This window comes from Ciconia boyciana, chromosome 2 (genome assembly GCF_034638445.1).
Source record: "Ciconia boyciana chromosome 2, ASM3463844v1, whole genome shotgun sequence".
NCBI lineage: Eukaryota > Metazoa > Chordata > Aves > Ciconiiformes > Ciconiidae > Ciconia > Ciconia boyciana.
The window spans coordinates 16,625,550-16,652,726 of NC_132935.1; the positions used below are offsets into that span (position 1 = coordinate 16,625,550).

Genomic DNA, 27,177 nt, shown 5'->3' on the forward strand with positions numbered 1-27,177 from the left:
CCTTTTATTCCCCCCCCGCCCCCCTTTTTCTAATCCCGCAGGACAGCGGTGGGTCCCAGTGACAGCAGAAGGCAGCGCAACCTCCCGCGGGCCGCGCTCGGCGTGCGGCTGTGGCCTGCGGGCTGCTCCTGCACCAACTTAGCCCAAGTCCCCGCGGCCGCGGGCGACGCGCCCCTGCGCGGCCTCCGCCCGCCCGCCTCGCCCGGGCTCGGCCGCGCTCGGGCCGCGCGCGCCCGTGGCCGTGGCCCGGCAGCGGAGGCCGCGTCGCGTCGCGGCGGGCGGAGGCGGGGGGCGGCGCGGGCCGCGCGGCGGGGCCGCCTGCACTGTCTCTTTAAGGGCGCTCCGTCTGGGGTGGCGCTTTCCTCCGCGAAGGCTCCTTTGATATTAATAGTGTTGGTGTCTTGAAACTGACGTAATGCGGGGAGACGGAGGTCCTGACAAGCGATAACAGTCCTGATAACGCGCCGGCCGCCCCGCGCTCCCAGGCCGCCGCCTCGCCGTGCCCCGGCCCGCGCCCCCCGCCCCGCCGCGCCCCCGCCCCCGCACCGCACCGCCCGCCGGCGGCCGGCGGGCCCGTCGCCCCCTCCCCGCCGAGCGGGGCCGAGGGGGGAGGCAGCGGCGCCGCGGCCCCCGCCCCCTCCCCGGCCACCGCCACATAATCCGCGGCCAACTCCGCCGGCAGCAGGAGACGGTTCATGGCTCACGCCGCGGCTCCACCATCTTCCAGGCTGCCGGGGCTGTTGCTGACGGTTAATCAACAGGTAAGGCGCGGGGGGGCGCGGGCGGGGGCGGCCCGGCGGCGGGGAGGGCGCCGCGGCCGGCGGGCCGGGAGGGCGGCGCGGCGGCGGGCGCGGGGGCGCCGTGCGGGGCGGGGGCGCGGCGCCCGCGGCGGCGCGGCGTGTGCCCCGGGGGCAGCGCGCCGGCACCCCTTCCCCAAAATACCCCCCCCAAAAAAAAACCCCAACCCAACAAAAGCGGGGGGTGGGCATAATCACAGGGAGCGGGGGGCTGCTCGGATTTCACAGGCTTTTTTTGGTGCATCCCCCCCCGCCCCCCCCGCGCGCCCCCTTCCCCCCGCCGGTGGGTCAAAGCCATGTGTGATGGCTGGAAATTGGCGACTTCAAAACCGCGGTAGCCCCGCTGGAGTCGGGAGGGTCAAGTTCAGCGGCGGCGGCGGGCAGGGGGAGCAGCCCCCTGGCCCGGAGGCGGGGAGGGGAGCGGCGGCGGCGGCCGCGGGCTGGTGCGGCTCTGCCCTCCCCTCCGCGCCTCTCCGCGCCTTATCTCCGCGGCCGCCGATTCCCCGGCACCGGGGCGCTCCGGGGGGAGGGGAAGGGAGACGCGGGGGGTGGAAGTAGAAGACGAGCAAAGAGGGTTTGCATCCGATGAGCTGCAGTCGCACAGTCCTGCCGCTCCTGCCGCTGCTGGAAGTTTTAATGGGGATCATGACAAGCGGGGCACAGAGACACCATCATGAAGAGTAGTAAGTTTGGGAAAAACTTTTTTTTTTTTTTTTCCCTTCCCCCCCCTCCCCCTTCCCCTTGTCCTCCTCCTTGCCCGGGGACGCACCGGGGGAGGCCGGGCGTGGAGCTGTGCTGCGCCGGGAGGGGGGCTCGGGGTCCCTCCCGGTCACACCGGGGGAAAAGGCGACATGGTGGTGGTGATTTTTTGTTATGTTTTGGTTCGGTTTTTTTGAGATCAGAGCGCAGAGAGACGTAAAACTTTTCCCTCTTAAAGGCGAAGCTCTGCTCTCAGCGCTGCGTCCCCACGCTCGGCTCTCCCGTGCCTGCCACAACTTCGTGGAGCGTCTCCCCCCCCCCGCCCCGTCCCCCCCGTCCCCGCCGCCCGGGGGCTGCCGGCGGGGGGCTGCTCCCCGCTGTAGTTACCGCGGCTTTGCTTGTCGGAAGGGCGGAATGAACGGAGGCGAGGCCGGGGATGAGGGGCTGCGCGGAGGGCTGCGCGGCGACGGGCGCTCCGCGGCCGGGGCAGCCGGGGTGGCCCGGGCCGAGGGTGAGCGGCCGCGGGGCCGGGGCCGGGCAGGGTCGGGCCCGGGGTGCTGCCCGCCGCCGCGCTGCCCTGGGACGCGAGCGGCTCCCCAAGGGGGCTTGACATTTCGGGGGCTTTGTTTATCTGCCTCCCTGCTGCAAATCAAGGCGCTCAGACATCCCGGCACTCCTACGCGGTTTCTAGTGGGGCCCGCTAGCCTTTGCTGCGTTTTATCTTTTTTTCACAACCGGTTGTATTTTCTGTCTGCAAATGGCAAACTTCTCAAGTGCGCTGGCTGAGCTGTGGGGGTAAGTGATGAAGTGGAGAGACGTCTGCCCTCCATCACTCCTTCCTCCGCCAGTGCGAGGACCTTGCCTGGCAGGGCTGGAGCCAGGGGCACCTCGGCACACTTGGGGACCCAAGGCGACAAATCCCCTCCGAGGGGAAAATAGTCTCTAGTGAAAAGAGTGTAAACTATTATGCGGACCGTGCTGCCTTCGCTGCTCTTACAGCACGCAGCGCGTTTTGAATGTTGATTGAAACAAACAATAATTTAATAGGCTTCAGGTTTTGTTTCACCGAGTTCAGTAAGTCTCTCAAGGAACCACCAAACTTCTTTGCCATTCAGGCAGTCTTCTTCAACTGCGCAACTGAATCCTATGGATGTTGGTGGCATCATGTTACTTTCCTGTTGGTTTTAGGAAAAGTTGAACATTTAGAAAAGACTGCCAGAGTTAAAAATGCAAGGGGCAGCAAAGGAAAGTAGTGGTAAGAGCCAGTTCCTGACGTGGACGAAATGAGAATAAAAGTTACAGTAGTCTTCTGAACTGCAGTTTGTGTTTGCCTCGTGTTCACAATATGTGTGTTAGGTTAGACAGCTCTCTCAGATATTCCACCAGAGTGACATTTAAAAAAAGCCCTCCAAAAGAGTGAGGATTTTTTTTTTTTTAAGTACTCTGTGTCTATGAGTAAATACAGGGTTTGTTTGAGAACATCAACTATTTCCTGTAAATTGTGATGCTGACAAAACTGTCTGGAAATGATATCAACACTTTGAAAGATTTTCTTTTTTTTCTTTTTTAACCACTGAATGAAAGTTTGTTAATAACGTGGGCAAACCAAACAAGTGGAACCTTTCTCTGTAGAGGGGAAAAAAAAATAAAAGACTTTTTCTTTTTTCCTCTTGAAAAATGTGTACCTGCTTGAGGTTTGCCACATAGAATCAGAAACGCTGGAGTTCAGTAGTGCATCAGTGCCTATATGCAAGTTAACCCTTAGCCTGTCTGTGACAACAGAAGTCTGCTTCACCTTTTTAAGACCAAGAGAGATTAGATATGAGAAGAGCAGTCAGTTCATAATCCACCCCGTTCTGTCAGATTATCGCTCTTTTTTTTTGTTACATAAAATAACTTTTCTCTGTTTGACACTTTGCATATACGCAGTCACAACAAAGTAAGTAAAGGGCAAAGTTGCATCAGCTTTTAAGTTTACATGTGTTGCCTGTGATCCTCTAAAACAGACTCTAAACACTGGGCAACCTTTGCCTGTGAGAGTATGGCTTTATTTTTTTCTTTATTTCACAGTAATGTTAATAAAGGAAAAAAAAATGTAAATGACAACTTCAGAGATCTGAGACTTCTTTGGGCATCAAACACTTATGATGCAGCCAGGTTATCCTCTTGTATTTTTAATGCTTTTTTAGCATAATTTATACGATAGCTTTGTGGGTTGCCTTATGTTTTTATCGGTGATCGAGTAAATTCAGTATTATTTTATGAATCCCTAGCAGGATTATCTTTGTATCACATTGTCTAGCGTTCGTAGTAAACTTTCATAGTACATGCTATTATCATGTGTGCTCCGGCTGCGTGTGAAGAATATTATTATTCACATATCGTGATTGTGCATTAATAACAGTGTAGTACTAATTCCTGTGTGTGGACTCGAGTGTCTGTGAGATACAATGGTTGCTTGTTAAATCTCGGTATTTCAATCATATTATATTTTAATGCTAGTTGACACATAGGGTTTTATATTTTCAAAGCATTGTGCAAACAATGACTAATTACTTTCTGTTCATGCGAATTACCTCTTTTAGCACTTTATCAGGCAGTTGCTTTGAAACAGAACTATTTTACATTACAGTGTGAAAGAGTTAAAAAATTAGCGAAGACGTTTAGGAAAAACCCAAAATTTTAATTACAAACAGGCAACTTTGGGTATGCATTTAAATTTTCCTTTTTATGTGGAACTTTCCTTCTAAGTTTGGGGGGGGGGGGGGGCGTATGTGTATGAATATTTATGTCTCTTACAAACCCTTGACAGTATTTTAATGTAATAATCTTAATAGAAACATTCTCAGATCTTAACTGCAGCCACACTGGCAGTATCGCTTTAATAAAGGTTTGTGGGTAACACCAAATATAACATTGTGAGAAAGTTTATGGTTAAATATTTTTGAACATGACAGGCTGGGAATCTGACAACCCTTTTTGTTAGGTGAAAGTAAAGTGGAAATAAATTACATTTTTAATACAGTTTCAGTTAAAACAAACTGCCACCTGGTAGTAAAAGTATTGGCCTTGAACAGAAATATATTCTGATTAAGGTATTCTAACTGGTGTGTAAAATGAAGCCATTCATTCAGTAAACTGACAACTTTCCAGTTGGTGTTTGCCCTTGCTTAATTTAGTTTCCTCAACACAACTAGTGAGGTAGTCTGGGTCTTTTTGGCAGTCCCGGGCGACTGTAAGCTCGGGCATTTTTGTCCCAAATACTACACCTCACGAGTTAAAAAGCAATTGGTTAAAAAGAATAGCAGGCAGGTATGAGAAAAAAAGAAAAAATTTCTTTTTTGTTTCTGAAACTTTCTAAAGTTCTTACCTAGTAAGAAAACAATGCTATTTTCAAATACTGGTGATTAATACTATAACCAGCGTAGTCTGCACCCATCTATTGTATAAATACCATTGCCTGTTGACCTTTGGATACATTAATTACAGCATATCTGGTCTAGGTTCTACTATTTTTGTCTGTCCAGAAGATAAATAAAAGTGCCCTTTCCAGTCCTCCTGGAGAAGAAGAACTTTTTTTTTTTCTTGGTACTGTCATGAATTATGGAGTTCTTTTTCCTACCCTGTGCCAATGAAGTTCTCTTTTGACTTTAAAAAGATAAGCCTGCATCCAAAGAGAGACTATTTGATTACTTTAAGACTGTTTTCGCTTCAGTTTTTATGGTACGTACAAACTTGCTGGGCTTTGCTTTTTTTGGATTGTGTGTTTGCTAATTAAAGGAAAAACACATAATGAGTTATATCAGATGATGTGAAGGATTAAAGTACAATTACACCATTAAATAGTAAATGTTTACAAGGGCAAGACATGCAACTACATTTTTCAGATTATGCTCATTATTCACTTCTTGATGTTGGTTTGCACCTAATCAATAAAGGGCCTTCCAGAACGCAGCTCCTTAGCCAGTTGTATACATGCCCAGAACATAAGAAACGCTGCTGGGGCAGAGGAGCGCGGGGGGGGGAGAGAAGCAGTGGCATATTATTCTGACTTCTTGTCATGCAGACCAAGGCTCAAATGAAACACAGAGCAATGGGAGAATAACTACCATGATCTCAATTTAAGTCCCCAGTGGACATTTTGTCACACCCCAAAAGCGTTGCACAACTGAACACCATTCCACTTGATGTGTCGTCCGGAGTCAGAGGAGTCTCTGATTTGGCGTCACGGGGTTTAGAAGACTGTGATTTAGGTGAACTGGCATGGCTGCGTGTAAGAAACTTTGTTTAATAGCTGTCTATGTTTTATTCATGTTCTGTGCTATCGGTTTCTTATTTTCTCGTACCTTTAAAGTGGTTCTTTAAAATTTAATAATAACAGCACCAGTGGAAAATACATCTAAAATTTAAGAGAAATTGCTAATCTTTCTATCCGTGACTTTTTTATTACGGTCCTGCTGCATTAACTACAGAATCTTACTCCTGCTGCGGATCTCTGTATGTGGATTTAGAAAAGCTATAGAGAGAATATTCTTCATTAAATTGCATAGCTGCCACGAGTGGCACTTCCGTAGGGTGTTCCTACAGAACCCAGCTGGTTCCATCCCTTAAAGTTCGGTGGAACTTTTCCATGCTCGTAGGGGATGCATGCGAGTACAGCAGATATAACAGGATTATTTCTGCCTTGAAAATAGAACTATTTTGAATCACAAGGTTTAGTCCTAATAGTCATTTTTACTTTCTTAGCTGCAGTTCACGCATGCCTAATTTCTCGTAAGTCTGCTTTCTTTCCAGGCTAAGATTGACTTTTTTTTTCCTTTAAATTTATTTTAAAATATTTAATTTTTAAAATGTTACTAGCCCTTTAAAAACCTGTAATAAATGCTTTACAAGTGGCTAGACACCTTCCCTGGTGGTTTAATTTATACAAGCAGGAAACTTTCTCTCCTTCTTTCTCTCTCTCTTTCTTGTTTTCTTTAAATCAACTGACGTAATGCCAAACTTTGCTTTAAAAGAACAGACAGAAGTAATTGGTAGCTTTTAACTTTTAATAATGTTCTGGATTGGTTTTAGTGGCCAAACTGCCATTTTTTTAAAATTCAAGTAAAAACGGGCTTGTGGCCTGAGGAAGAAAGGCCCTGTTGATGCAGTTATTTTTATTCTTGTTTTTCAATCTGTTATTAAAAATCTTTCCTGCTGAGCTCTGCTGGATTTCTCCAATTGCTCTTTGTGATGGCTGGTGCATTTCAGGTTACGGTAACTTAAACTGTTTTCTGATTTTTATTTTTTTTTCCCCATGGGCATTTTGAGATGCTTTATCCTCCTTTCTCTTTTTGGTTTGACCCCCCACCCGCCCCCACCCCTTCTCTCTCGCCCAGCACCCGAAGCCTTCTTTTGGAGAAACAATTTATTTCGATTCAGAGAGGAATAATATGTTGAACATACCTTTGGTGGCAGTTTAGTGAATGTTATTTTCCTAGTATGAGAGCATTTTACACCTGTTAGTGACGCTGATTGGGAAGATACTCACTGCCCACTGCAGCAGACAGGAGAGATTCTATCTCACAGAGCGGCCACTTTCTGTGCGCTCTCCACCCCATATTTTAAAGCTAAACCAGATTTTAAAATATGTTTAGTAATAGTCTCTAGCGATCTGTATCTATTTGTATTAAGCTGGTATTAGAAACAAGAAAACGCCAAAAAAGGATTTTTTAAAAATTAATGATACTTAAGAAAATCCAGTCTACTGTCTTTTCTTTGCTTTCCTAATTTCTTTATTTTGTTTAGAGTTTTCTGGCGTATTTCCTTAATTTCTATTCTACGTCTGCTGGGGTTTTGAACACAAGCAAACTTTCTACGGTAAAAGATGGAGTTGGGCAATAGACTTTCTTGACGAAGTTGACGTCAGGACGACTTCATAAGTTGGCAAGTAGGGAAATCGTTCAAAGACCAAGTTGGCTTGTGCCAGTTTTCCCTTCCTTTAGGGGAGACACTCCACCCAGTAGGAGGTTACCCCACCCAACGTGGAGAGCTATAATTCAGTGGCAACACTTTAAATGTCAATCCTCCCTAGGGTTTAAACCCCAGACTTGTCTTGCCTCAATCTTTATATTTAATCTAACATTCAATCTGTTGAAGTAACATCTCATCTTCATAAGCACTTTTTGGGCCTGATCCTGCAATTCTCATTCTTGAAAAATACTCATTGACGTCAGGGGGACTTTTAAATTCAGTAAAGGCTGCAGGATTGGCCTCTGCAGAGTTGTGTGTGTCTGTGTCTGTCTGTAAGTAAGATTGTGTCTGCTTGATGAATATTGTGTAATCTGTGTTGTTAAAGATGAAATTGTAAAATACTTCCTTTGTAGTCTTAAAAATCTGAAGAAGTCCTGGAGTCGTAATGCTGTAAAACAGCTTTTCCTCAATAAGTGAAGTGTACTTATTTTTATTCAGCATTTTCTCAAATTAAAATATGAATTTAAAAAGTTGCAACTCTGAAGAATTTAAGGCATTTCTGCCATTTCTCTATATTTCTCTATGTCATGCTGTAGACATATTTTTTAATGCTACTTTTGGCATTTTTTTCACCTCTAATGGAAAATTAACCTCGCAGCCTGTAGCTTAGTGCCCGCAACAGCCCTTGGGATACTTGGATAACACTGAGAACTCCCAAGGAAAAATTCAGTTTTGGGGTATTCTCAAAGTTAACATGTAATTTTTATAGGTACATTTTAATTCGTTGTGGTGTCTGTTCTCAAGCATCCTTTTCAGATCCCCCATTACATTTAGTGAGGCTGACAATGCAGGAGGGAATATATAATTTCATATTGTAAAAATGTTAGAGAAGAAGCACTCGTGTTCATCTTTCTGCATTTTGAAAATATGCCAGCATTTTTAGTTTACTAATATATCTGAAAAAAAACCCCCGAAGTCCGTAAAAGATGATGTTAAAAATCATCAATGCGCTTATGTTTCTCAGCAAGATTTACTTAAACAATATGCTTCAGTTTTGCCTCAAACCATTTCAAGCCACCTCTGGTCCAAGAATGTACCAGTTCTTGGTTCCTGGAAGATTAAGCATGACAGTTTCTATTAGATAATGAACAGCAGTATTGTTTGAACAAAGGTAACATATTTTGATTTGCGTACTCTTTTTTTGGCAGCTGGCACTAGTGTAGGTCTAAAATGAGTGGTGATCTAACAGTGTAAATATCTGAATGTTCTTGAAACACAGTATAGATGTAATGTGTTTAAATCATTGACTCTATCTATATTATACAGAATGTGTATGAATGTGTATATACAAAGCGTAAATGGTGTGTTCTGCTATCTGTAGCCTTCAAATGTGTATCCTTTGGGTATTCCTGACCTACTTTGCAAAGTCTGCAAGTCTAAAATACATACTGAAACTTAAAAAATTAAACATACAGCCCGGTGGTGCACAAAAAAAGCAGGGGGGAATTTTTGCTGGTAGTTAATTAAAAAAAAAGCGTACTCTGCCTAGACAGATACCTTGCGGACTGCTTTTGGATATCCCAGTGACTTTACTGGGATTATTTAAAAAAATAAATTCTCAACTGATCTAAAAAAAGTTTGAAGTAGATACTGAAGTTAAGTATCGCCTAAAATTCCTATGTGCAGATGTGGTTTAATGTTTAATGGAAGTTAAATGAGTTAGGATAAAACAGTTTTCTTTGGGGGTAGAAGGTTTTCAGTGTTTCCAAAGAATGATTCTTTTTAACTTTCTAACATGCCGCTCTTCAAGCCAATGCTGCGAGTTATGTGGAACATCATCCAAAACTTACTAAGCAGATGAAACGTTGCTTCATGAATTCAGTTAATGAAAGAAAGATACCTCCAATTTCAGCTTCCTAATCTGAGCATAGTTTGCTTTTCTATTTAGCATTCTCATTTTAGGTATATTAAATATACTCATCAGATGTTCTCCAGCTGCAGTTACAGAGTATTAACCAAAAATGCAATACATGCTGGTCGTTGCCGAGCTTTCTCCTCCTGCACGCATAGATATGGACATGCACGCACACACACAATTAATAAAGTAAACCTTGCCCCAAATACCTGAGGCAAAAGCTTGTGAAAATAGATTAGCCTTACCATGTGCCTTGCAGGTAAACAGTATCTGACTCTGCTAGAGAAATGGGAGAGGAGAGCTCCCGAGCAGAGGCTGCCTGCCCGCGCCGCCCTGGCACCCAGCTCTGGATGCTCAGGTCGGGGGGCTGTCAGTAAAAATCCCACATCTCGTTTCGGCTGTCACAGTGGTAGGAAGGAAAGAAACAGTAGCTCAGGTCGCCCGTCTACTGTATATACTGTTTTCTTTCTGTGGCCTGCTACAGACATCTGAACTTTATGCCATTAGTCTCCTTCCACGTTCTTCAGATCTGGAGTTTTCTTGAGAACGAAACTCCTATTTGTGTGTTACATCTATCACAAAAAAATTAATAATATAATGGATTAAATTAATTCTGTAATAGTTGTTTGAGCATACTGTAGGAATGTAAACAATTTTGTGGCACTGAGCTCATATTTCCAGTCTTATGGGGGGGTAAGATCGGAAGTTATCAACAACAAATATCTGAGTCATTCAGCTACAATAAATCTTCCAACAAATACCCACCCTTTGCACACCCAGAGATACTCTCCAAGACCACTGAAATTCTGTACACACCTGTATCTTGTGTAAGTCCATAAGCATGAATAGCAGATGTATGTTCAACTACAACCAGATAGTATGCTAGGCTACAGCAACAGCAATCCAAGTAGTCCATGAACAAGAAGTTAGATTGCCACTTGATTGCTGCGGGCTGCGTGACCCTCAAGGTTGTCTTCTCCCTGGAAAAAGTCCTGAGGGATCGTTAATTGAAAAGAAATGTGGGGTATGGCTCTGACTCCAGCTCTGCCACCGTTCAGGATACAAAGCATTAAGCACTTTGTCTATATCAGGTCAGAAGTGATCATGCATAATCCACTTTTATCTAGGTATCATTCTGTCATATGTAAGGTATGCTCTGCCTTGTTGTCTCTCTTGCCCGGCCTCTCCGTTTCTCCCTCACGCCTGTCGTTCTGTCTTTGGCTGCTCTATGCACATACATACATTCTAAAAATACATGGAAATGGAAGTCCATCTGTGTTGCATAATTTTTTTACAAAAACACCAGTGTTTGTATTGTTCTTTCTCTGAGCCCTTAATGAGTTTAAAGAATTTAATGTGACTTAATGAGGGTTCTTATTCTATTTCTGACACAGACACTAATGAGGGAAAAGTAGAACAAATTGAAAGCCAACTTTTACTTGTGGTTAGTTTCATGATGTCATCAAATGCAGGATATTACAACTCCTGGAAAAGTTTACAAATCTAGGCAATAATCCATTTTGCATCACTGCCCTTCAGTTGTTTACGACATGAAATTTGCTAGCGAGAAAACAAAGTTTAGCATAACTTGATTTTTTTTTTTTTTTTAAAATGTTTGGGCTGGCTTGATTTTTAGGCGAATGGTTTATATGAAAGTGAATCTAACCTGCTTTGCCTGGCAAGCTGGGGGAAACGTAGATACAACCGAAGATTGATTAAACCCCTCTGATGATGGCCCTGGTCTCCCCCTGTACTTGCAAGGGACAAAACTTCTGCTAACTTCATCTAGAGTAAGATCTGATCCTCATCGGGAAAATTCCTAATTACGTTGCAGCTTACTGAGAGGGAACTGTGGTTTTGGGGATTCATGTTACACTTTCTTACAGTTTGCTACAGTAAAGCAGTTTCCCTGGGCTGAGGACACAGTAACAACAGTTTGTAAGGCTCCATCTTGCATTTTTGCTGCCCCGCTCAGGATGGTCAAGCGGTATTTCAGTGCGTGACGCTGCCCTTCAGTCGGACCATGGTTTGGTCTGTCACCTTTAAAAGCAATTCTTTTGGTTTGAAATCTGATCACTTCCCAAAGGGGAATGAAAATAAAAAGTAGGTTTTGGTAGTGCACCTGCTTCTGAGCCCTGCTGCTGCTCACTGGCTTCACGGCCACACTTTCTTCTTGTTCCTCACCACCGACTCCCTGAAAGGCTCGTAGAAATAGCAGTGGAGTGACTGAAACTCCAGTGTTACACGTATATCCATGTAAGCGGGCTGTGGTGCCCTCATAAAGCTGTATGCCATGCCATGGGTATCAGGATATTTTTGACAGGCCAAGGGAAGCAGTGACTTTCATCATCTACAGAATGTGCTTTTGATAGAACCAAACTGCAAAAAGTTGCAGCATAGTAAATAAAATGCTTTTCTATACCATCTGATTTTTTTTCCCAGCAATTGTTAGTATTTTTAACAATATCAGATAAATCACACAATGGTGTGATTGCTTAGGTTGATATTAACCCTTGGCTCTTCTGCCTTTGCTCAGCCTGTCATGTCTGAACTGTGATGGATTTTATTGCTTTGCATTTTACTTTTTTGCAATTAGTTGCTGGTTTCATGTTGTTGACGGCAACATGAGGTAGTTCAAATAAATTAATAAGAATTTGAAATGGAAATAGGGGCATTTTTAACCAACTTTCTTGAGCATTATCATGCAAACAGAAAAAGAGTAAGTTGTTCGGTTGGTTTTTATGTATGTATATATGTGTGTTTGTGGTTTGTTTTCTTCTTAATGAAGGTTTTCATAATTTGGTAGTTCAGCAAACATGAGTATGTTCTGAAAATATTTCTCACAGATGGCAGGTCTGAGTCAATAGCTTTAGGTAGACAATTTTGTTACAACATACGAAGTCTAGAGCAGAAAAACTGTTTTCTGGAGTTTTAAAGCCATTGGAAAGTAAGATTTATTGGACCTTAAATATCCCAGTGGTGCAAATTTATTTGGTGTTCATGGCAGTCGCAGTTTAACTTTCCTTAGAGATTTGCTGTGGTACTGCATTATCTAAGGAACATTTAAAATGGGTTTGTCTAGCTTTTTTTTTCTTCAGTCATTTCTCAATTTGTATTTGTGCATATGAAAATCTTTACTAACAAAGATGACCTGGCAGCTCTGCTGAACTTTCTGGTGCAAAACATTTTACCTGAATGGGACAAAATTAAGAATCTGAAATGCTTGCATTTTTAAAGATTTTTGTTTCAATAGTGGAGTGTGACAGTGGCTAGTTGTCAATGGGAAGGAGCTTAAAAAATAGTCACAAGAGAGAGAAAAAACAGCTGTGGAATTTATTTTACAGGGTGAAAGGAGACTCATGGTTAAGCAAGCTTTACCTTCCTGGGTTTTCAGAATTTATTGCCCAAAAGACACATCCCTGAATAGAAAGAGAGCTAGGATATCGTAAAATCCACTATGACATGAAGTGCTCTTGCTGCATATGAATACAATTTATTTATTTTTTTCTCTCTAGCAAACTGTGACTTCCTTTGTCTTGTCAGAAGGAATTTCAGATGAGACCTTACCAGCGTAATGCTTCCATAAACCTCGCACTCCTCAGCTGTAGCTCCGTGCAGCACCATGTGGTCCGTGGTAGTTTTCACCGAGCTACTGTGCTGCTTTCAGTCAGGAATGGGACTGCACTGACTTTACTTTTGCAGAAAAAGTACGTTTTCTTAGAAAATGAGCTACATGAAAGAAGGAAGGGCAAGAAGGAGAGCAGAGAGAGCGCTCTGATACATGAGCTGAGATAATGGATGTTGTAATGCCATTTATTGTAGAATACTATAGAAAAATCACATTGGGACCAAAGTTCCCGTGGATTACCATGCGATATTTATTACCATTTTCCTGTGTTTTCCCTGGTTAGGATCTAATCCTTCAGTGTCTGAAGCTGCATGGAGTTAAGAATTTGTCCATCCAGAGAGGAAAACCTTGCCAGCTACGGGATTTTACTATTTCACTACCTGTATTTGTTTATTCCCCCCCTAAAATTTCCCCGAGCGAGGGGGTTGAGAGTGGAAGGGAGAGATGGGGGATAGGTAAGCTGAGGGAATAGCAGGGGCACGCATCTGCTCAGTAAATAGTATTCACTGATTACTGTTTACTGTCAAGCAGATTACTGCAGTTGTGTTTCTGTGAAGCAAGCCGCACGCAGCCAGTGCGCAGGAATGAAGCAAAGTTGTGTGCAATTCTGAGGTGACTAAAAGATGTGCTTGTGACATACTTTGAGCAAAAGCCATTTTCGGTTGCCTGGTACCCTCCCCAAACGCTATAATTTTGCGAGTGACACATTTGATTATGAGCAGCCATCAAAACGCTCGTAGGCATCTTGTTTGAAAGAAGAATGTGCTTGAATTAAATATTTGCAGGTCAGAGAGATACGTTAATTTGTTCTTTTAATTCGTTCTTCAGCTTCCTGCCCTTTTTCAGTTTGTTCGATAGTTACTCAATTTTGGAGTTTATTTAAAAGATATGATAAAGTACACGCTTTTGCATTCCTTACTTGGGCAGAGCTTCCATTTGCTCCCTTGGGAGACTTGGTCTGAGCAAGAGCTGCTGCCTGCTTTTGCCTTGATATGGAGAGGATGGGGTTAGGGTAGGGGTCCCCTCATCCTCAAAGCTCCCTTACTGTGATGAGCCCTTTGCTTCCTGGGGAAGAGATTTGCAATCTGATTTTCAGTCCCTTCTGTCAAGTTTTAGGGAACAGTATGAACTGTCTTACTAGAGCTGGCAGTGAGGAAAAGGAATGGAATCTGGGCATATCTCACCTCTGTGTTAGGGTAAATAAGGTATAAAAAGCCTCTGCCGAGCTTCGCTGGTGATTCTTTGGTTATCATCTTCTCATGATGGAATACGCACGTAGGAAAAACACAGAAGTTAATGTTTACTTTTTGGATGCTTTATCGTCAAGCAAAGAGAACTGACAGTTTCATGGTTAAGTGCCTAAAGTTGTTTTTGGCTTTCCAGTTGTTGAATTAATCACTGCAAAGCTAACTAATTGTGCACCTTTTAAAGCTCCCCCCCCTTAATGAAAGGGAGATATTTTACTCTTCCTGACTTCAGAGTTGGGTTATCCCATTAACTACTAGCAGCACCTCTTCAGCTTTTTCTTTCTTGAGTTATCTCAGGAACCATTCTTCTAGTAGATGGTGAATTTACTTACTGATCCAGTTATTTATGGCTTTCAGTGCCCAGACTATAGAATGGGCACAGGCATTTTAAAACACTTTTTAAAATTGTATAGAAAACGTTGGCTCCTTAATTCTGAGTTTGGAGATGATACTACTTGCTGCTGTTTCGATTTGTGAGACGTTCTCTTGATCTTACTGAGATGGTGTCTTACTGAGATGTTTCTTAGCCAGAATTTAGAGGTTCAAGGGAATGTATTTATTTTATTTTATTTTATTTTTTCCTCCTTAAATGTTAGACATGGGCAAAAAATGACAAGGATCTCATCTTTATAGTGTGCTGTGCATCAGGGTTGATAAAATTGCAGGCTAGTTACTCCCTGGTTTTAAAGAAGGATGAAAAAGTCCTTGCGAAGATTAACTTTGTTTCTGACAACAATTTTCATAGAATTTTATTATGGCAAAGGCAGAATCAAAGGATGAATGGACAAAGTTGGGATTTTTGCCACTTGATTGTTTTTTCTGAGGCTGCGTAAGCTTTTTTTTAATAAAAAATTAATGTGGAATGCAGTGTTTCCCGCAAGAGCACCTTCACAGATTTAACATAAAGAAAGTGCATTTTAATTCAAAGACACTGGTACATTTCTTAAGGCTTTGAAAGCAGTAATCCAACAGGTATACAAAGCTGTAATGATAAATAGGATGATTATTTGTATCTAGCATTGTTAAAATACATGACTTATTTTGTGCGTGTCCAGATTAATGTTATTTATTTAAGATATCCAACTTATTCTGCATTTTAAATACAAGTCTCTTGGCTTCTCAGTTTGCCTTTTTTTTTAATGCAGCTGGCTCATTTCAACTCATAAATAAAGGTTTCACTTCAAGAACTTTTTATAATTTAAAAAAATCTCTAATTGCAGTTGGAAATTTTGTGTATATCGCTAAACTAACAAGTCTGTGTATTGTATGGGAGAGGCTCTAGCGATATTATTTATCTTAGGGTCCACATTATTGAAGGCAGGACTAATGACAGTGAATCATGCACACTGTATATTCATGTAGTCCACTTTCAGCACTATATAAATAGTATTGTAAACGCAGACCTGCAAAGTGTCTGCAGTTATATGGTCACCGCACAGAGTCCCTCTGTGCTCTCCTAAGTACATATCTCTGCGTGTATCACATCTCGCTAACCAAGGCAGCATACTGCAGCTGCTGTTCCTCTCGAGGAGGTGTCTATAAAATGAAGGCTGCGAAACCAAAATTTTGGGATTGCCTTTATGCAGAACACATGGGTGTACTGTTACTCGGTCTTTTAATACCCGCCCGGTCCTTTTCCCTGCGCAGGGCTAGTCGCACCAGATGAGCTGGGTGCCGATGTGAAATGTAGGCTGGTCCTCTGAGTGGGGCGGAAGACAAGATATGATTTAAATCCACGGGAGGTTTCTTGGCTTTTCCAGAGGGGGATGTAGAGAAAGGCTAGTTGGAAAAAGCTATTATTTCTATAAAAAGTCTAAAAATCTGGCAACTACGAAGGCAGCAGGTTCTTTAAATTTCATCGGCTGCAGTAACAAGGCCCTCGTCCTAAACTTACTTCCTAAACTTTTCCTTTATTTCAGCAGGCAGCCACGCCGACGCTGCCAGTTCCCCCGTTGTGTTTGCATACACCCATTCAGGGTAGCCCAAAATCTAAATACGAGCTGCTGGGTGCCCGCAGTAGCCGAGGCTCTTTCCCGGCGCTGCGCCTTGGAGCCTGTTCAAGCCCGTGGTAGGAAGCCAGGGCTGCTTGTAGGGCCCGATCCTTCCGTGGGGCTAGGGAGGCTGCGGGCTCAGGGGAGCCCAGCGCGTACCCGGGCCACCTTCGCTCTTCGCCCCGAGCGGTGCCTGCCCCTCCGCGGTGGCCCTGCACTGCCCTTTGGACAACTCGGGCTGGCTCCCACCCCAGGGACGCTCCTTGGGGTTTGCTGGTGGCAGCCAGCGGGCGTCCAGGAGCGTGGCTGGGAGCCGGATGCTCGGGTGCCCGTTGGGTGTGCAAATGGGGGGCAAGTGCCGGATTTGGGGCCCCCCTGCACCCTCTGCAGCAGGGGGTGCAGGGGGACCCCCCGTTTTGGGCTGCAGCTGCTGACGCTGGCTCCGTGGTGTCCCTGGAGAGGGAGGGGAGCCCCTGTCTAGCACCTGGAATGGTGGAGGACAGGAGAGACAGGGATCTCCTTTTTAAAAGGAGGATTTTTTTTTCTCACCCCTATTCTTTATTCATAAACCTAACGCAGTTCCACAATTCCCAGACATGTAAAGCTGCAGGGCTTTTTTTGTTTTGTTTAAATCTTTCTGAACCAGCCAAATTTTTGGGGTTGGCATGAGGTGCAGCCAGTACCCATGGCCTTCCAGGGCTTGCTTGGTCTAGAAGTCTGCAGATGTTTTCTGCTGGATCTGGCTCTTAATGAACAAAAAAGATTTTGGCGTGCTTATTTATTTATTTATTTTCAAGGGGAAAATGTGGTTTAAAACGTTGATAATTATGTTTTACGTGAACTACTCAGACTTTGTGCGACTGTATGGGAAAATGAATGCTCATCAATTTAAAAAAAAATTCTTTATTCATAAAGCATTCATATTTAAAGTGATCTGTCTTTTTTTTTTTCTCCACTCCTTAATGAAAACAGGGTTTGAGAAGCATTACAAATAATTATTTTTTTTAATTGCATATAGTTCTGCATCAGAGTTCTTGAAGATGGCCCACTGTGATCCTCTGGTGAAAATACCAGGGCTTTTCAAAAGCTTTTTAATTATCCATTCTCACTGCTCCTCTCTTTTTGCAATATACACATAGTAACTGAAAAAAGAAAAAAGAAAATATTCCAGGAGGGATCCACCTACAGGTGTGCATAGGTCAAGCACATACTTCTCATTCAGAATGATTTTTTATTTTCCAGCCGTCAGGTAGTACTTCCTACCGTCAAAACCCAGCTCGCGCGCTCTTTCAGAGGGAATACTTATCACAAAGCTGCAGTGCATTTTAATCAAGGTTCCCAGAGTATTTTGCAAAGAGTAATTGCCTCTTAAGGACAGGATGAAGTATTATACCCATTGTACTGATGGGTGAGCCAAGGCACAGGGAATCTGAATAACTGCAGTGTTAGAGTGAGCCAGTGGCAAAGCTGTGAACAGAGCTTTGGTGCCTTCACTCCTGGTGCTGCTAAGATACCTCCCCCTCCACCCGCCAGTTTTCCTCTCTTTTCTTAAATGGAAATTTTTCGGACATTGACTTTTTTCTTACATATTGTATGGCGAGTGCTGTACTTGCTCTGAAGTTGAGGTAAACCTGCGTGTGAACGTGCTCTTGTTTTGTGTGTTCGCAAAGTATGAAGGCCTGCGTGACAGGACCTCGTTTAATTCCGAACCTTATGTTTTGCTGCTGCCCTCCGTGGCTCCGGTAGGCCATTGGATCATCCCCAAAATAGCTCCTGTTGTGTTTGTTACTGATGTATCACCGCGCCGTGAGTGACAGAAAGAATTCCACTTTTCAGCACAACAGTTCACTCACTAAATGATTCCCCAGCATGATACATGCTCTGTCTTGTATTTAATTATCTTGTAATTATCAAAGCAGTAATGAAGTTGTGCATAAGAAGTGTATGGATCAATAAAAACAACTCAAAATTATGAAGGAACACTGACAGGCTATAAGCCCAGCCATTCTTCAGATGTTAGTTTCCATTTTTCTGAAAAGCCTTTGACTTTTTTTAAAACGTCAGAAAAAAGGATTTAAAGTTCTTGCTGTTTATTCCTAACTGATGGTGATCACGCAGACATTCTCAGTGCTTTGCAAGAGGCGGTGTAAGTGCTAATGAAAGTTTGTATTGGAGTGGCCCCTAAGAATATGATCATTGTTACAAATTTATTAACACCGTGAAAGATTTCCTGTCCTAAAAAGTCTGCCAGCAGACGTCATAATCCTGAGTGGGCAGAGCCATGTGCTAGGTTTGACTGAGCCCCTTTGACAATTATATCATTTATTTAACTGTCTATCTTTAGAAGTCGGGAGGCTAAGCTTTGGTTTCAGAGGCATGCCGAAACTCTCGCGCTGCATGCATGGCAAGGGCAGTGGAATACCAGAGTGCTCGCTTGGGCTTTAACTACTAAATAATGTGGTTGCACATGACACAACAAGAACAGAGGTATAATCCTGCCCTGTGAAGCAGGTCACATGTTTCAGGTTCTCTCTGTAATGTATGCAAAGTAGCTGCTTAAATCATTACGAGTGTGTAAATTGTCTTCTTCATAAACAATACCATCAAGGTACAGTCAGGCAACATGTCTCTTGTGGGTTGACTGGAGCTGGAATTTTTCAGACGTTGAGGAGGTACGTCAATGCATGTGAAGCAGATTCATCTGTTGCTGCAGTGTGGTCTCTGCAATGTTGTGGATTTCTAAGACGAATATTGCTAAGGCTGTCTTCTTCACATTGAAGGGCAGTGAAAGGAGGAGGATGTGAATGAGGCAAATGCAGCCTATATGATCTGAGGCTTCCATGAAAAATTTGCTCGTTCTTTTTCCTCTGGCTTTGTAAGTCACGCAACAGATACCCATTTATTCCTCTGCATAAGTTTAGTAAGTATCCAGAGCTCCTGTTACTATGTGTGTTGTGCATTTGGGGAGGAAAAGATTTGTTGAGCAGTGTGTTAGACTCGTATCTTCTGTTTTAGCCATCAATTCCCTATATAGATTATGATATTGTTTATTTCCGTCTTTCTTTAACATGCTGATGTACTTTCTGTAACTCTTGAGTAACACTCCACACCTCCTTAATGCAGTCCTCAAAGCTGACTAGTTCAGTGGTGAGTGAAACTGAAAGCGAGACCTAATCTTGTTAAGAACGCTGCTGTACTTCTGGATAAAGCATAAATATGTGCCTTTATGATTGCTACTACTAATAATTATTGGAGTTTGTGTTTTTTTTTGGGGGGTGGGGAGGGGTAGGTGCACCGTATGGTCACCTCCCCACCCCCAAATGTTGTATTTTGAATTACTTTAAATAGTTGTTTGGGATGTCTTCATTATGGTGAATCATGTTTTTAATATCTGCTTTAAACACACGTGTGAGTTCATACTAAGGCAATGGAAGCCCTCTTTCATTTGCTGTCATGCAACGCTTCTGTCCCTGGGTTATAAACACAGAGAGACCTTCTATGCAGAAATCCTTTCCCTCAAATGTATAAGGGTCAGATAGTTTTGGTTAAAAAGCGAATGCAGAGGTGGTGACTCCATAAATGCAGCAGATACTCCTTTTGCTCAGAGATGCTGGCTCTGGGTTGCAATTATCCAACATCAATTTTAGAAGAAATACCAGTGCAATGGCACGGGTAGATGTACTGGATGTAACTCAAGGTGCTGGCAGCGGCCATCTGGTCTATAAGCGCTACTGAAACATCGCTTTTCCTATTCCTGTATCTGTGCTGTGTCCTTCGGTGGTGGGAAGAAAAACACAACCAGCACTCATCAACTTCCAGCACATGTGGAAACAAAGCTAAAAGAGCAGGGGCATCCCCAATGCATTGGCAATTTGCTACGCGCCTGAGGGCTGCATCTCATTTGCATTAAAAACACGTAGATTGCTCCTGCCTTTATCTTGGCTACGAGGAGGTGGCTAGTGGAGGCAACAGGGCCCAAGATGGCTTGTTTTACCTGGATCCAAGTGGTTTGGATCTGGCTGGAGCGCCTCATGACGGGACATGCCGTTGCCCCAGGGCTGGTGCGCTGCCTCGGCGCAGCTGCGAGGCCGCACGGCGCGGCTCTGCCCCGGCCGCCCCGTCGGGCCGCGGCGCCGAGCGCTCCCGCTCCCGGCCGCTCCTGCCCAGCCCCGGCACCTCCGGGCCGCCCGAGTGTGACCGGCGTACGGTGCCCACCTCTGATTTTTAGGAGGTGGCTTGCGCCAGTGCCTTTCCAGGCCTGGATGAAACCCTCTGCGGCGGTGCGGGGAGGCTGCCTGCCCTCCTCCTTGTGGGGCTCTGCAGAGGGTTGGGTGAATCAGTGCCCTGCACAGAAACCCTTTTTTGTTTCTTAACCAGTTTAGTAATGAAAGACAAATAAAAGAAAAAAGAAGAGGGGAAAAAAAACCCCAGCTTGTGCCTTTTCAATAGAGATAACTGTTATCTCTTATAAAAGCCTACATAAGTGTAAGTAATTGCCTGCACTTGGCTCTGGTACAGTGGAAAAGCTGCGATCAGCAAACTCTTATTGTACTGTGCATGTAAGGGGAAGTTATCGGATGATATGGGGACGTGTTGGCGTTAATGCCTGTGCTTCTGTCTCCCCTACCTTATTGACACTGCTTTGCAAGTCTTTCAAGACTTCATAGTGGCTTATACCGCGGTGACTTCGAGCGAAGAAAGTTTTGCTGGGATCGCCCTTAAGAAATAAAAAAGAGAGAGAGAAGCACAAGCCCGGCTGTACCGCTGTACCAGTGCGGCTTCCTTTGGCCAGCCTTTTAAGCTCTGGGTCCGTGTCGTGCATGAGCATCAGCGAGAGGCGCCGGGCGCGGGCACAGCGCGGCTCCGGGCGCGCTCCCGCCGGCCCTGCCCGCTGCCGGGCTGCGGGGGGGGGGGGAGCCGGGGGTTCCCCTTCCCGCCCGGGCCCCGGCACACCCCGGCAGCACGTTTGGCTGGAGCTGAAAGGACTCAGTGTGTCTGTCTGTCTGTGTGTCGGGGCTGCGGGTCACGTTTGCTGTCGCATGAGGCTTTACGCCGCGTAGCCGCCTCGTGTGTGTGTCTGTGTGTGTGTCTGTGTGTCCGTGTCCCTGTGCCAGCGCTGGCTGCCTTATCGCAGGAAGTGTTGCGGAAAGCAGTTGCTCCCTCTCTCTGCCCGGTTCCCAGACCGCGGTGATTAACGGCTCTGCCCCCCGCTCCGTCCCTCCCGTGCGGGGCAGAAACGGCAGTCACGGCTGTCCCACTCCAGCTTCAGGAATCCTCTCCCTCTCTTTTTCTTCCTAAACAAACTTAGATAAAGCCCTTAGAATGAATACAGCCTTTTTTTTTTTTTTTTTTTTTTTCCCTTTGCCTTGCCTTCTGAACGCCTTCATGTATATATGCACCTATATGTGAAACATAATTTTGTTTCATATTGTAAATATGTATATTAAAAATAACATATGTATGTGTGTATATATAAACCTCCAAATTCTATTGCTCATTCTGCAGTGATAAGCCTGGCCTGAAGCAAGTAGAGCTTTTCCTGTTCATAGGCTGGTCCTTTCTAGGACACCTTTGGGAAGCACTTTGTTCACCTCACTCTATGGGTACTTTATTGTAAAGAGGATGTGAGTCTGGTCAGTTTGCTCAGAAAAAAAACAAACCCAACAATCTAGATTGAAAGGGAGATGTCAGGATAAAGTAATTTTTTTTTTTCCGTACAATCATCTTGGAATTGTCTCATGACATTTCATGAAAAAATCCTGCCTCGAACTGGCATTTTTTGCTTGTACTGTTAGAAACTCACAGAATGGAAGTCTGAAGATATTTGCATGCTAAGATACTGTGTAGTATCTCAATATATAGAATGAGTATTCCAAGAAGCTCAGAGACTAGCATTCCCTTTGGAAAATTAATCCTTTAATATATTTGTTTCCACATTGTGGTCTGCAGACACATATAATCATGGTGTGATACTGATCTGCAGTATCGTATCATCCATTTAGGGGTTTTAATTAAAAGTTTGATGTGAAGGCTGCATAGTGGTTCCCTGTTACATTTGAAGTTTGACAGTGGTCCATGATCAAAAATTTAGGAATGTTCGTTCAGGAGGATTACGGTCCTAGATCATCACATTTTGCCTTCATTTCACCCTGTAATTTTTTTTCTCTCCTTTCAAACATGATTAAAACCAATGAGAAAGGAAATATTTGAAGTGATTTGCAAAGTTATTTGATTTTTATAAAATTACATGGTGTGATGTGCTGTATGTGCCAAACTGCAGACAGACTTTCAGCTCATAAATTAAGTACACTTTTTTGTTCTGGTTTAAGCCCATTGAGACTTCTGCCAGTTAGGTTTGTCTCTTCTGTGATCATCATGCATAATAGTCTGATGTTGCAGATACTTGCAGGAGCATAGCGAAACTGGTAGCATCATGTATGTGGTTTGATTTTTAATGTATAGCATATTAAAGCATATTTTCTATCCCTAAAGATGTTATATGAAACTACTGCAGTATATATTAAAACAGTCACTGGACTCCTAACTAATCTAATATGAATAACAAAGGTACATAATAATTAATGCTTAAGAAAAAAAAATCCTTTTTAAAAATAGAAAAACCCATATTTAAAAAAAAGACTTACATATTTACTATTTAAAAATAAGACTTTCAGATTTTGATCTGTGTTAAAGTCTAAGTCTACGCAGCTTGATGTACTGTTTGATTGTGTTTATTTACCTATTCGCTGCCAAAGTTTTAAGTAAAGTCACACCACAGTCCTGGTGGAAATGGCTAGCTAAACACCTGGAACCAGTTTGTGGAAGTGATTAAACTGGCTTTTGCCAGAGGCTTCCTCTGCTGGTGCAGTGACACTATTTTCTCCATTTTACATTCTGCTCAGTGACTCTCATTTTCAAAACTAAGGTTACCGGGGACTGGGAAAAAAAACGGGGGGGGGCAAAAGAAAGGTTATTTTCCTTTTCCATTCTATGGATGAAAATAGAGCGTGAGATGATGAAATCTGTTACTTCTAGAATGTGATAAACCAAAACAATTGGATGAACAATTGTACAGTGAACAAATCACATGTGTAATTCTTTGCTTAAATTAGTTTTAAATGCAAAACAGGTTTTGTAAATGTCTTTTTTTTCTTTCTTGTATACCTCGGGCATCATTGAACTGACGAGCGATATTTTAAAGGCGTTTTTAATGATTTTTAATTTAATTTCAGCTTTCATAAACCATAAAAAAACTTACTATCTAGTAAATACAAAATATGGAATGAAATCTATAATACCTATCAACGTAAAAACATGTGTAACCACAAAAGATTATGTTGAGCTGTGTAACTGCTTAATTAAGTGCATATAGATACGACGTATACAAGTTACTATCCAAAGGAAGACTCCTTCCTTTGATAAAAAACCTAGATTTAGTTACAGCTGACATGTTTTAATAATTATTTCCTGCATTGTCACTTTTCAGAAATACAGCAAAAATATAAATAATTTCTTTTAACATCATTGTATGTGTATGTTGAAGTTTTGGCCTGCCATCATTAAAACTGGTGATGTATAAGTTGCTGTGATTAAAGTCTGTATCTGTGTAAATAACCATGAGTGCAAATAGTGCAATGAATTTGAAATGTGCTGTATACCTGTTCCTCTTTGCTTTTTGAGGATTTGGCACAAAACTGTATTATTTCATTAAATCAGTATTGTGTTGCGTGTATTGGATGGTGTGCAGAAGAAATGCTAAGTGCTTTTTTTCAGATTATGGAAATGTTTTTGTATTTTCCAAATATCCCCTAGTTGGGGTATTACATTAAGTCGATCATATAGTCTTCCTTCCTCATTCTGAAATTCTGAGCAGATTTTTGATCCTGATCTTCAAATTCTGGGACCTGCAGAAGGTCAGACAAAATTATTTATGTAACATGAGTGAAAATGCTGGGGATGATTGAGTCCAGCCTGGAGCTCTTAATATCTTGAGCAAAGGCTGTGGAAATAAGGATGTACGTTCATACTCATTAATTACAGAACATTAAGAAAATAAGACCAAATCTAGAAGACCTCTTGTAATTAATCATGGTTTTTGCCAGAATAAAATCCACCTCTGACTTCTCCAGTGCCTCTTGCAATAAAGGCTGTACGATACTATCGGACTGAATGACCAAAGCTTTGTGCTCAGTCTACCCACGGGGTAAAACAGTGCCAGATGAAGACCCCCGACTACCAAGCTGAGAACTATTAAAAGAAAAAAACCCAAAGTTGTCACAGCTGTGTCCTTTTAAGGTCAACACCAAAAAGACTCTTGTCATGTTGACAGAGGGAGATGACTTACTGATGTAACCCAGGGCAAAAGAGATATGCAATAAAAATAGTGTTACATTTCTGTTTGATAGAGTGACTTCTCCTGACAGCTTACAGAGAGAACCAAGCAAAAAAATGCACTGAGTTAGTTACTGTGACAGTGAAGCTGATAAATCACATGGAAATTTGATTGTGCCAATTCCCCTGGGTTTTGGAGCCTGCATTTTGCTATTTTTAATAAGGACTTACATAAATTGGTCAAAATATGCCAGAACTTAATTTCACTGAACTAAAAATCCTTGAACTACCTGGTAAAAAGGTAAACATAAACTGATAGTTAATTTCTAATAGTGTTGTTCTTTATTAGTAGCATTCAGATATGGACATGGGGAAAAAAATAGTTGATTAGACTTTCAGCATGCAAGTGGGCTTTTATTTTTAGAGAAAAGCATGCCAAAGATAGGATTCCCACTCGTAGAAGGAGGTTCCCGGGTGGAAGGGGAATGCATCTCTTGGTGTGGACCAGTTCATCACCTTTACATCTGGTTTCTGTGTGGTATGGCCAGTTTCTGTGTGCATTTTATGTGTGTTTTGTGTGCATTCAGTCAATGTGAACTAGTAACTGCTTTTCTAGCCTGAACTCCCGTGTAACACGGCGTACCAAATTCCACCCAGAGTGTAGCTTCTGCTGTGTAATACAAAAGCTGAATATCATTAGCATATCTTACAGAAGTATAGTTTCAAAGCATTTTAATGACAAGGAAGGCATTATAATCCTCCCCTGCGTGTTATTTAATGAATCAGTTTGCTTGCAATAATGATTTTACTTTCCTGAAGACAGCACTTCCATTTCCTGGCAGATAGAGATTGTTTTATCCTGATTTTTTTTTTTTCCTCTCTCTCTCTCTTGATTTTAAAAAGTCTTTTTAACCACTCCCTCCTTTATGCTATGGCTTATTTTCATTCACCCACACCGTTTCGGATGGTTTTGCTTTCCCCGTCCACTGGCAAGGGGGAGTGCAGACGTGCAGGAGCCTGGTTGCATGGGTGGGCGGCCGCGCCTGGACTGCACACAGCCTTCTCGCGGTGGGGCAGACGAGCCGTACGGCCTCTGGCCGAGGACCTTCAGCATGGTGAACTGCCTAGTAGTGCTTCTGGGGTGAGGAGCAGGTAATGGTTTGATCTGGACGCTGCTGGAGGTTTTTCAGGTGTGTGACCCTTTCCCGGTTTGCGTGGGACTAGCGCTAGTACAGTTCCAGCGTTGGTTGAATTTGCAAAGGAGACGGGACCTGGGCTGGAAATACGCTGGGGAACGCTCTCCAGGGCAGAAGTGAGCTTTGTTAATCCCAGCCTGCGCCGCCACTGAAAGGGACAGTCCGGCCTCCTGCCAGCCCCGGGGTGCGAGCAGGGCGTTTTTGGCCAGAGCGTGGGTGCAGGCGCAGGGCAGGGCCTGGGCACGCAGGCGGCGGGTGAAGGAAGGGCAGGGCTCCTTCAGGACCAGCGTGGCTTAAGCCCATCGTGAAACTGCGCCCGCAGATCCCGGCTGCTGGGTCTGCCTGCGGCACCCTCCGCTTGACTTGGTGACAACTCTGCTCCCACCGAGAAATGTCACAAGCTTTACTTTGAACTCTGCCAGGGTTGCCCTCTCCTCCGCACTGTACCTACTTAGTGGGGGAAATCTTGAATCTCCACGTTTTTCACAAGCAGAAGCAAAACCCCCCATTTATTACCAGGGGAAAAAAAAAAAGGTTCGTGTGATATGTCAGGCAGAAATGAGATGCCGGAAAGGCCTGCCAAATGCTGGATTATCGAAGAGCCCTGGTTATAGCAAACAGTATGTACCATAAATACATGTTGAAATGCATTTCAGTGCAGCAGAAAGAAGAAAAACCAGTAGTGGTATATCGTGCTATCGTGGAAAAAGAAGAAACTTAGAGCAAATGGCCTGGTGTTTACACAGCTAAACCAAAATAATGTGTGAAGGTTGGTCAGGCCCAAAGGAACCCCATAAGAAGCTTTTTAGGAATTGTAAGGGTTGCGTTGGTCAGTTTGACCACATAAGGCTTCTCTGCTTAGCCATCTGTTGCCATCTTTGTTTTTGCATTGTGAATTATGTGAAAACAGGGGTGTTGCAACAAGCTGGGGAGATGGGGTGGCTCCAAGAACGAGCAGGGAGATGGGGAGCATTCTGTCCCCCTTGAATCAGAGAAAAAGCTTCCTTTTTCTTCAGCAGAGAGAGCAGCAGGCATCACCTTTTATCTATTTATTTTCATCCACATAGATTAAATTCAGTTGAAAATGGCAACATTCAGAATTTTAATTTAACAAGTGTTTTGTCTTACCAAAAAAAACCCCAAACCAGCAATCTTTCCATCTTTTTTTGATGACTAGTAAGGTGTAGTCTCAAACTGCCTGATCTCTCTCTAGGTGCATCCTATCTGTAGACCTCTGTCCCACTCGGACTTTCTGTACAATTTACTGAAAGTACCTTTACCTCCCCCCCACTTAAATGTAGCTCCGGTTGTCCTGGCAAAGCAGTGTGGGCAACCCTGGGTATGTCTTTTGTCAACCTATGGAGAGGGCTCAGAAATTGCCTTTCTAATGACTAAACTGCCTTTAAAATACAAAAAGAACT

The 27,177-nt window shown here is 43.6% G+C and overlaps 1 protein-coding gene across 6 annotated transcripts in view; it reads left to right on the plus strand.

Moving 5' to 3' along the window:
* Nucleotides 1–616: 616 nt before the first annotated feature.
* TRPS1 (transcriptional repressor GATA binding 1) overlaps nt 617–27,177 on the plus strand; it is a 218,144-nt gene continuing 191,583 nt past the window's right edge. For 3 of the 6 annotated variants that reach the window (XM_072851999.1, XM_072852005.1, XM_072852002.1), the window contains exon 1: nt 1,334–1,480. Coding sequence is in view for 1 of the 6 variants with exons in the window: in XM_072852004.1 (XP_072708105.1) it covers nt 1,471–1,480 (10 nt within the window). In the remaining 5 variants the exon portion in view is untranslated. Of the gene's footprint in view, nt 762–1,333; nt 1,481–5,750; nt 5,770–27,177 lie in introns of those variants that run through there. The other 3 variants (XM_072852000.1, XM_072852004.1, XM_072852001.1) reach the window with 3 other exon arrangements.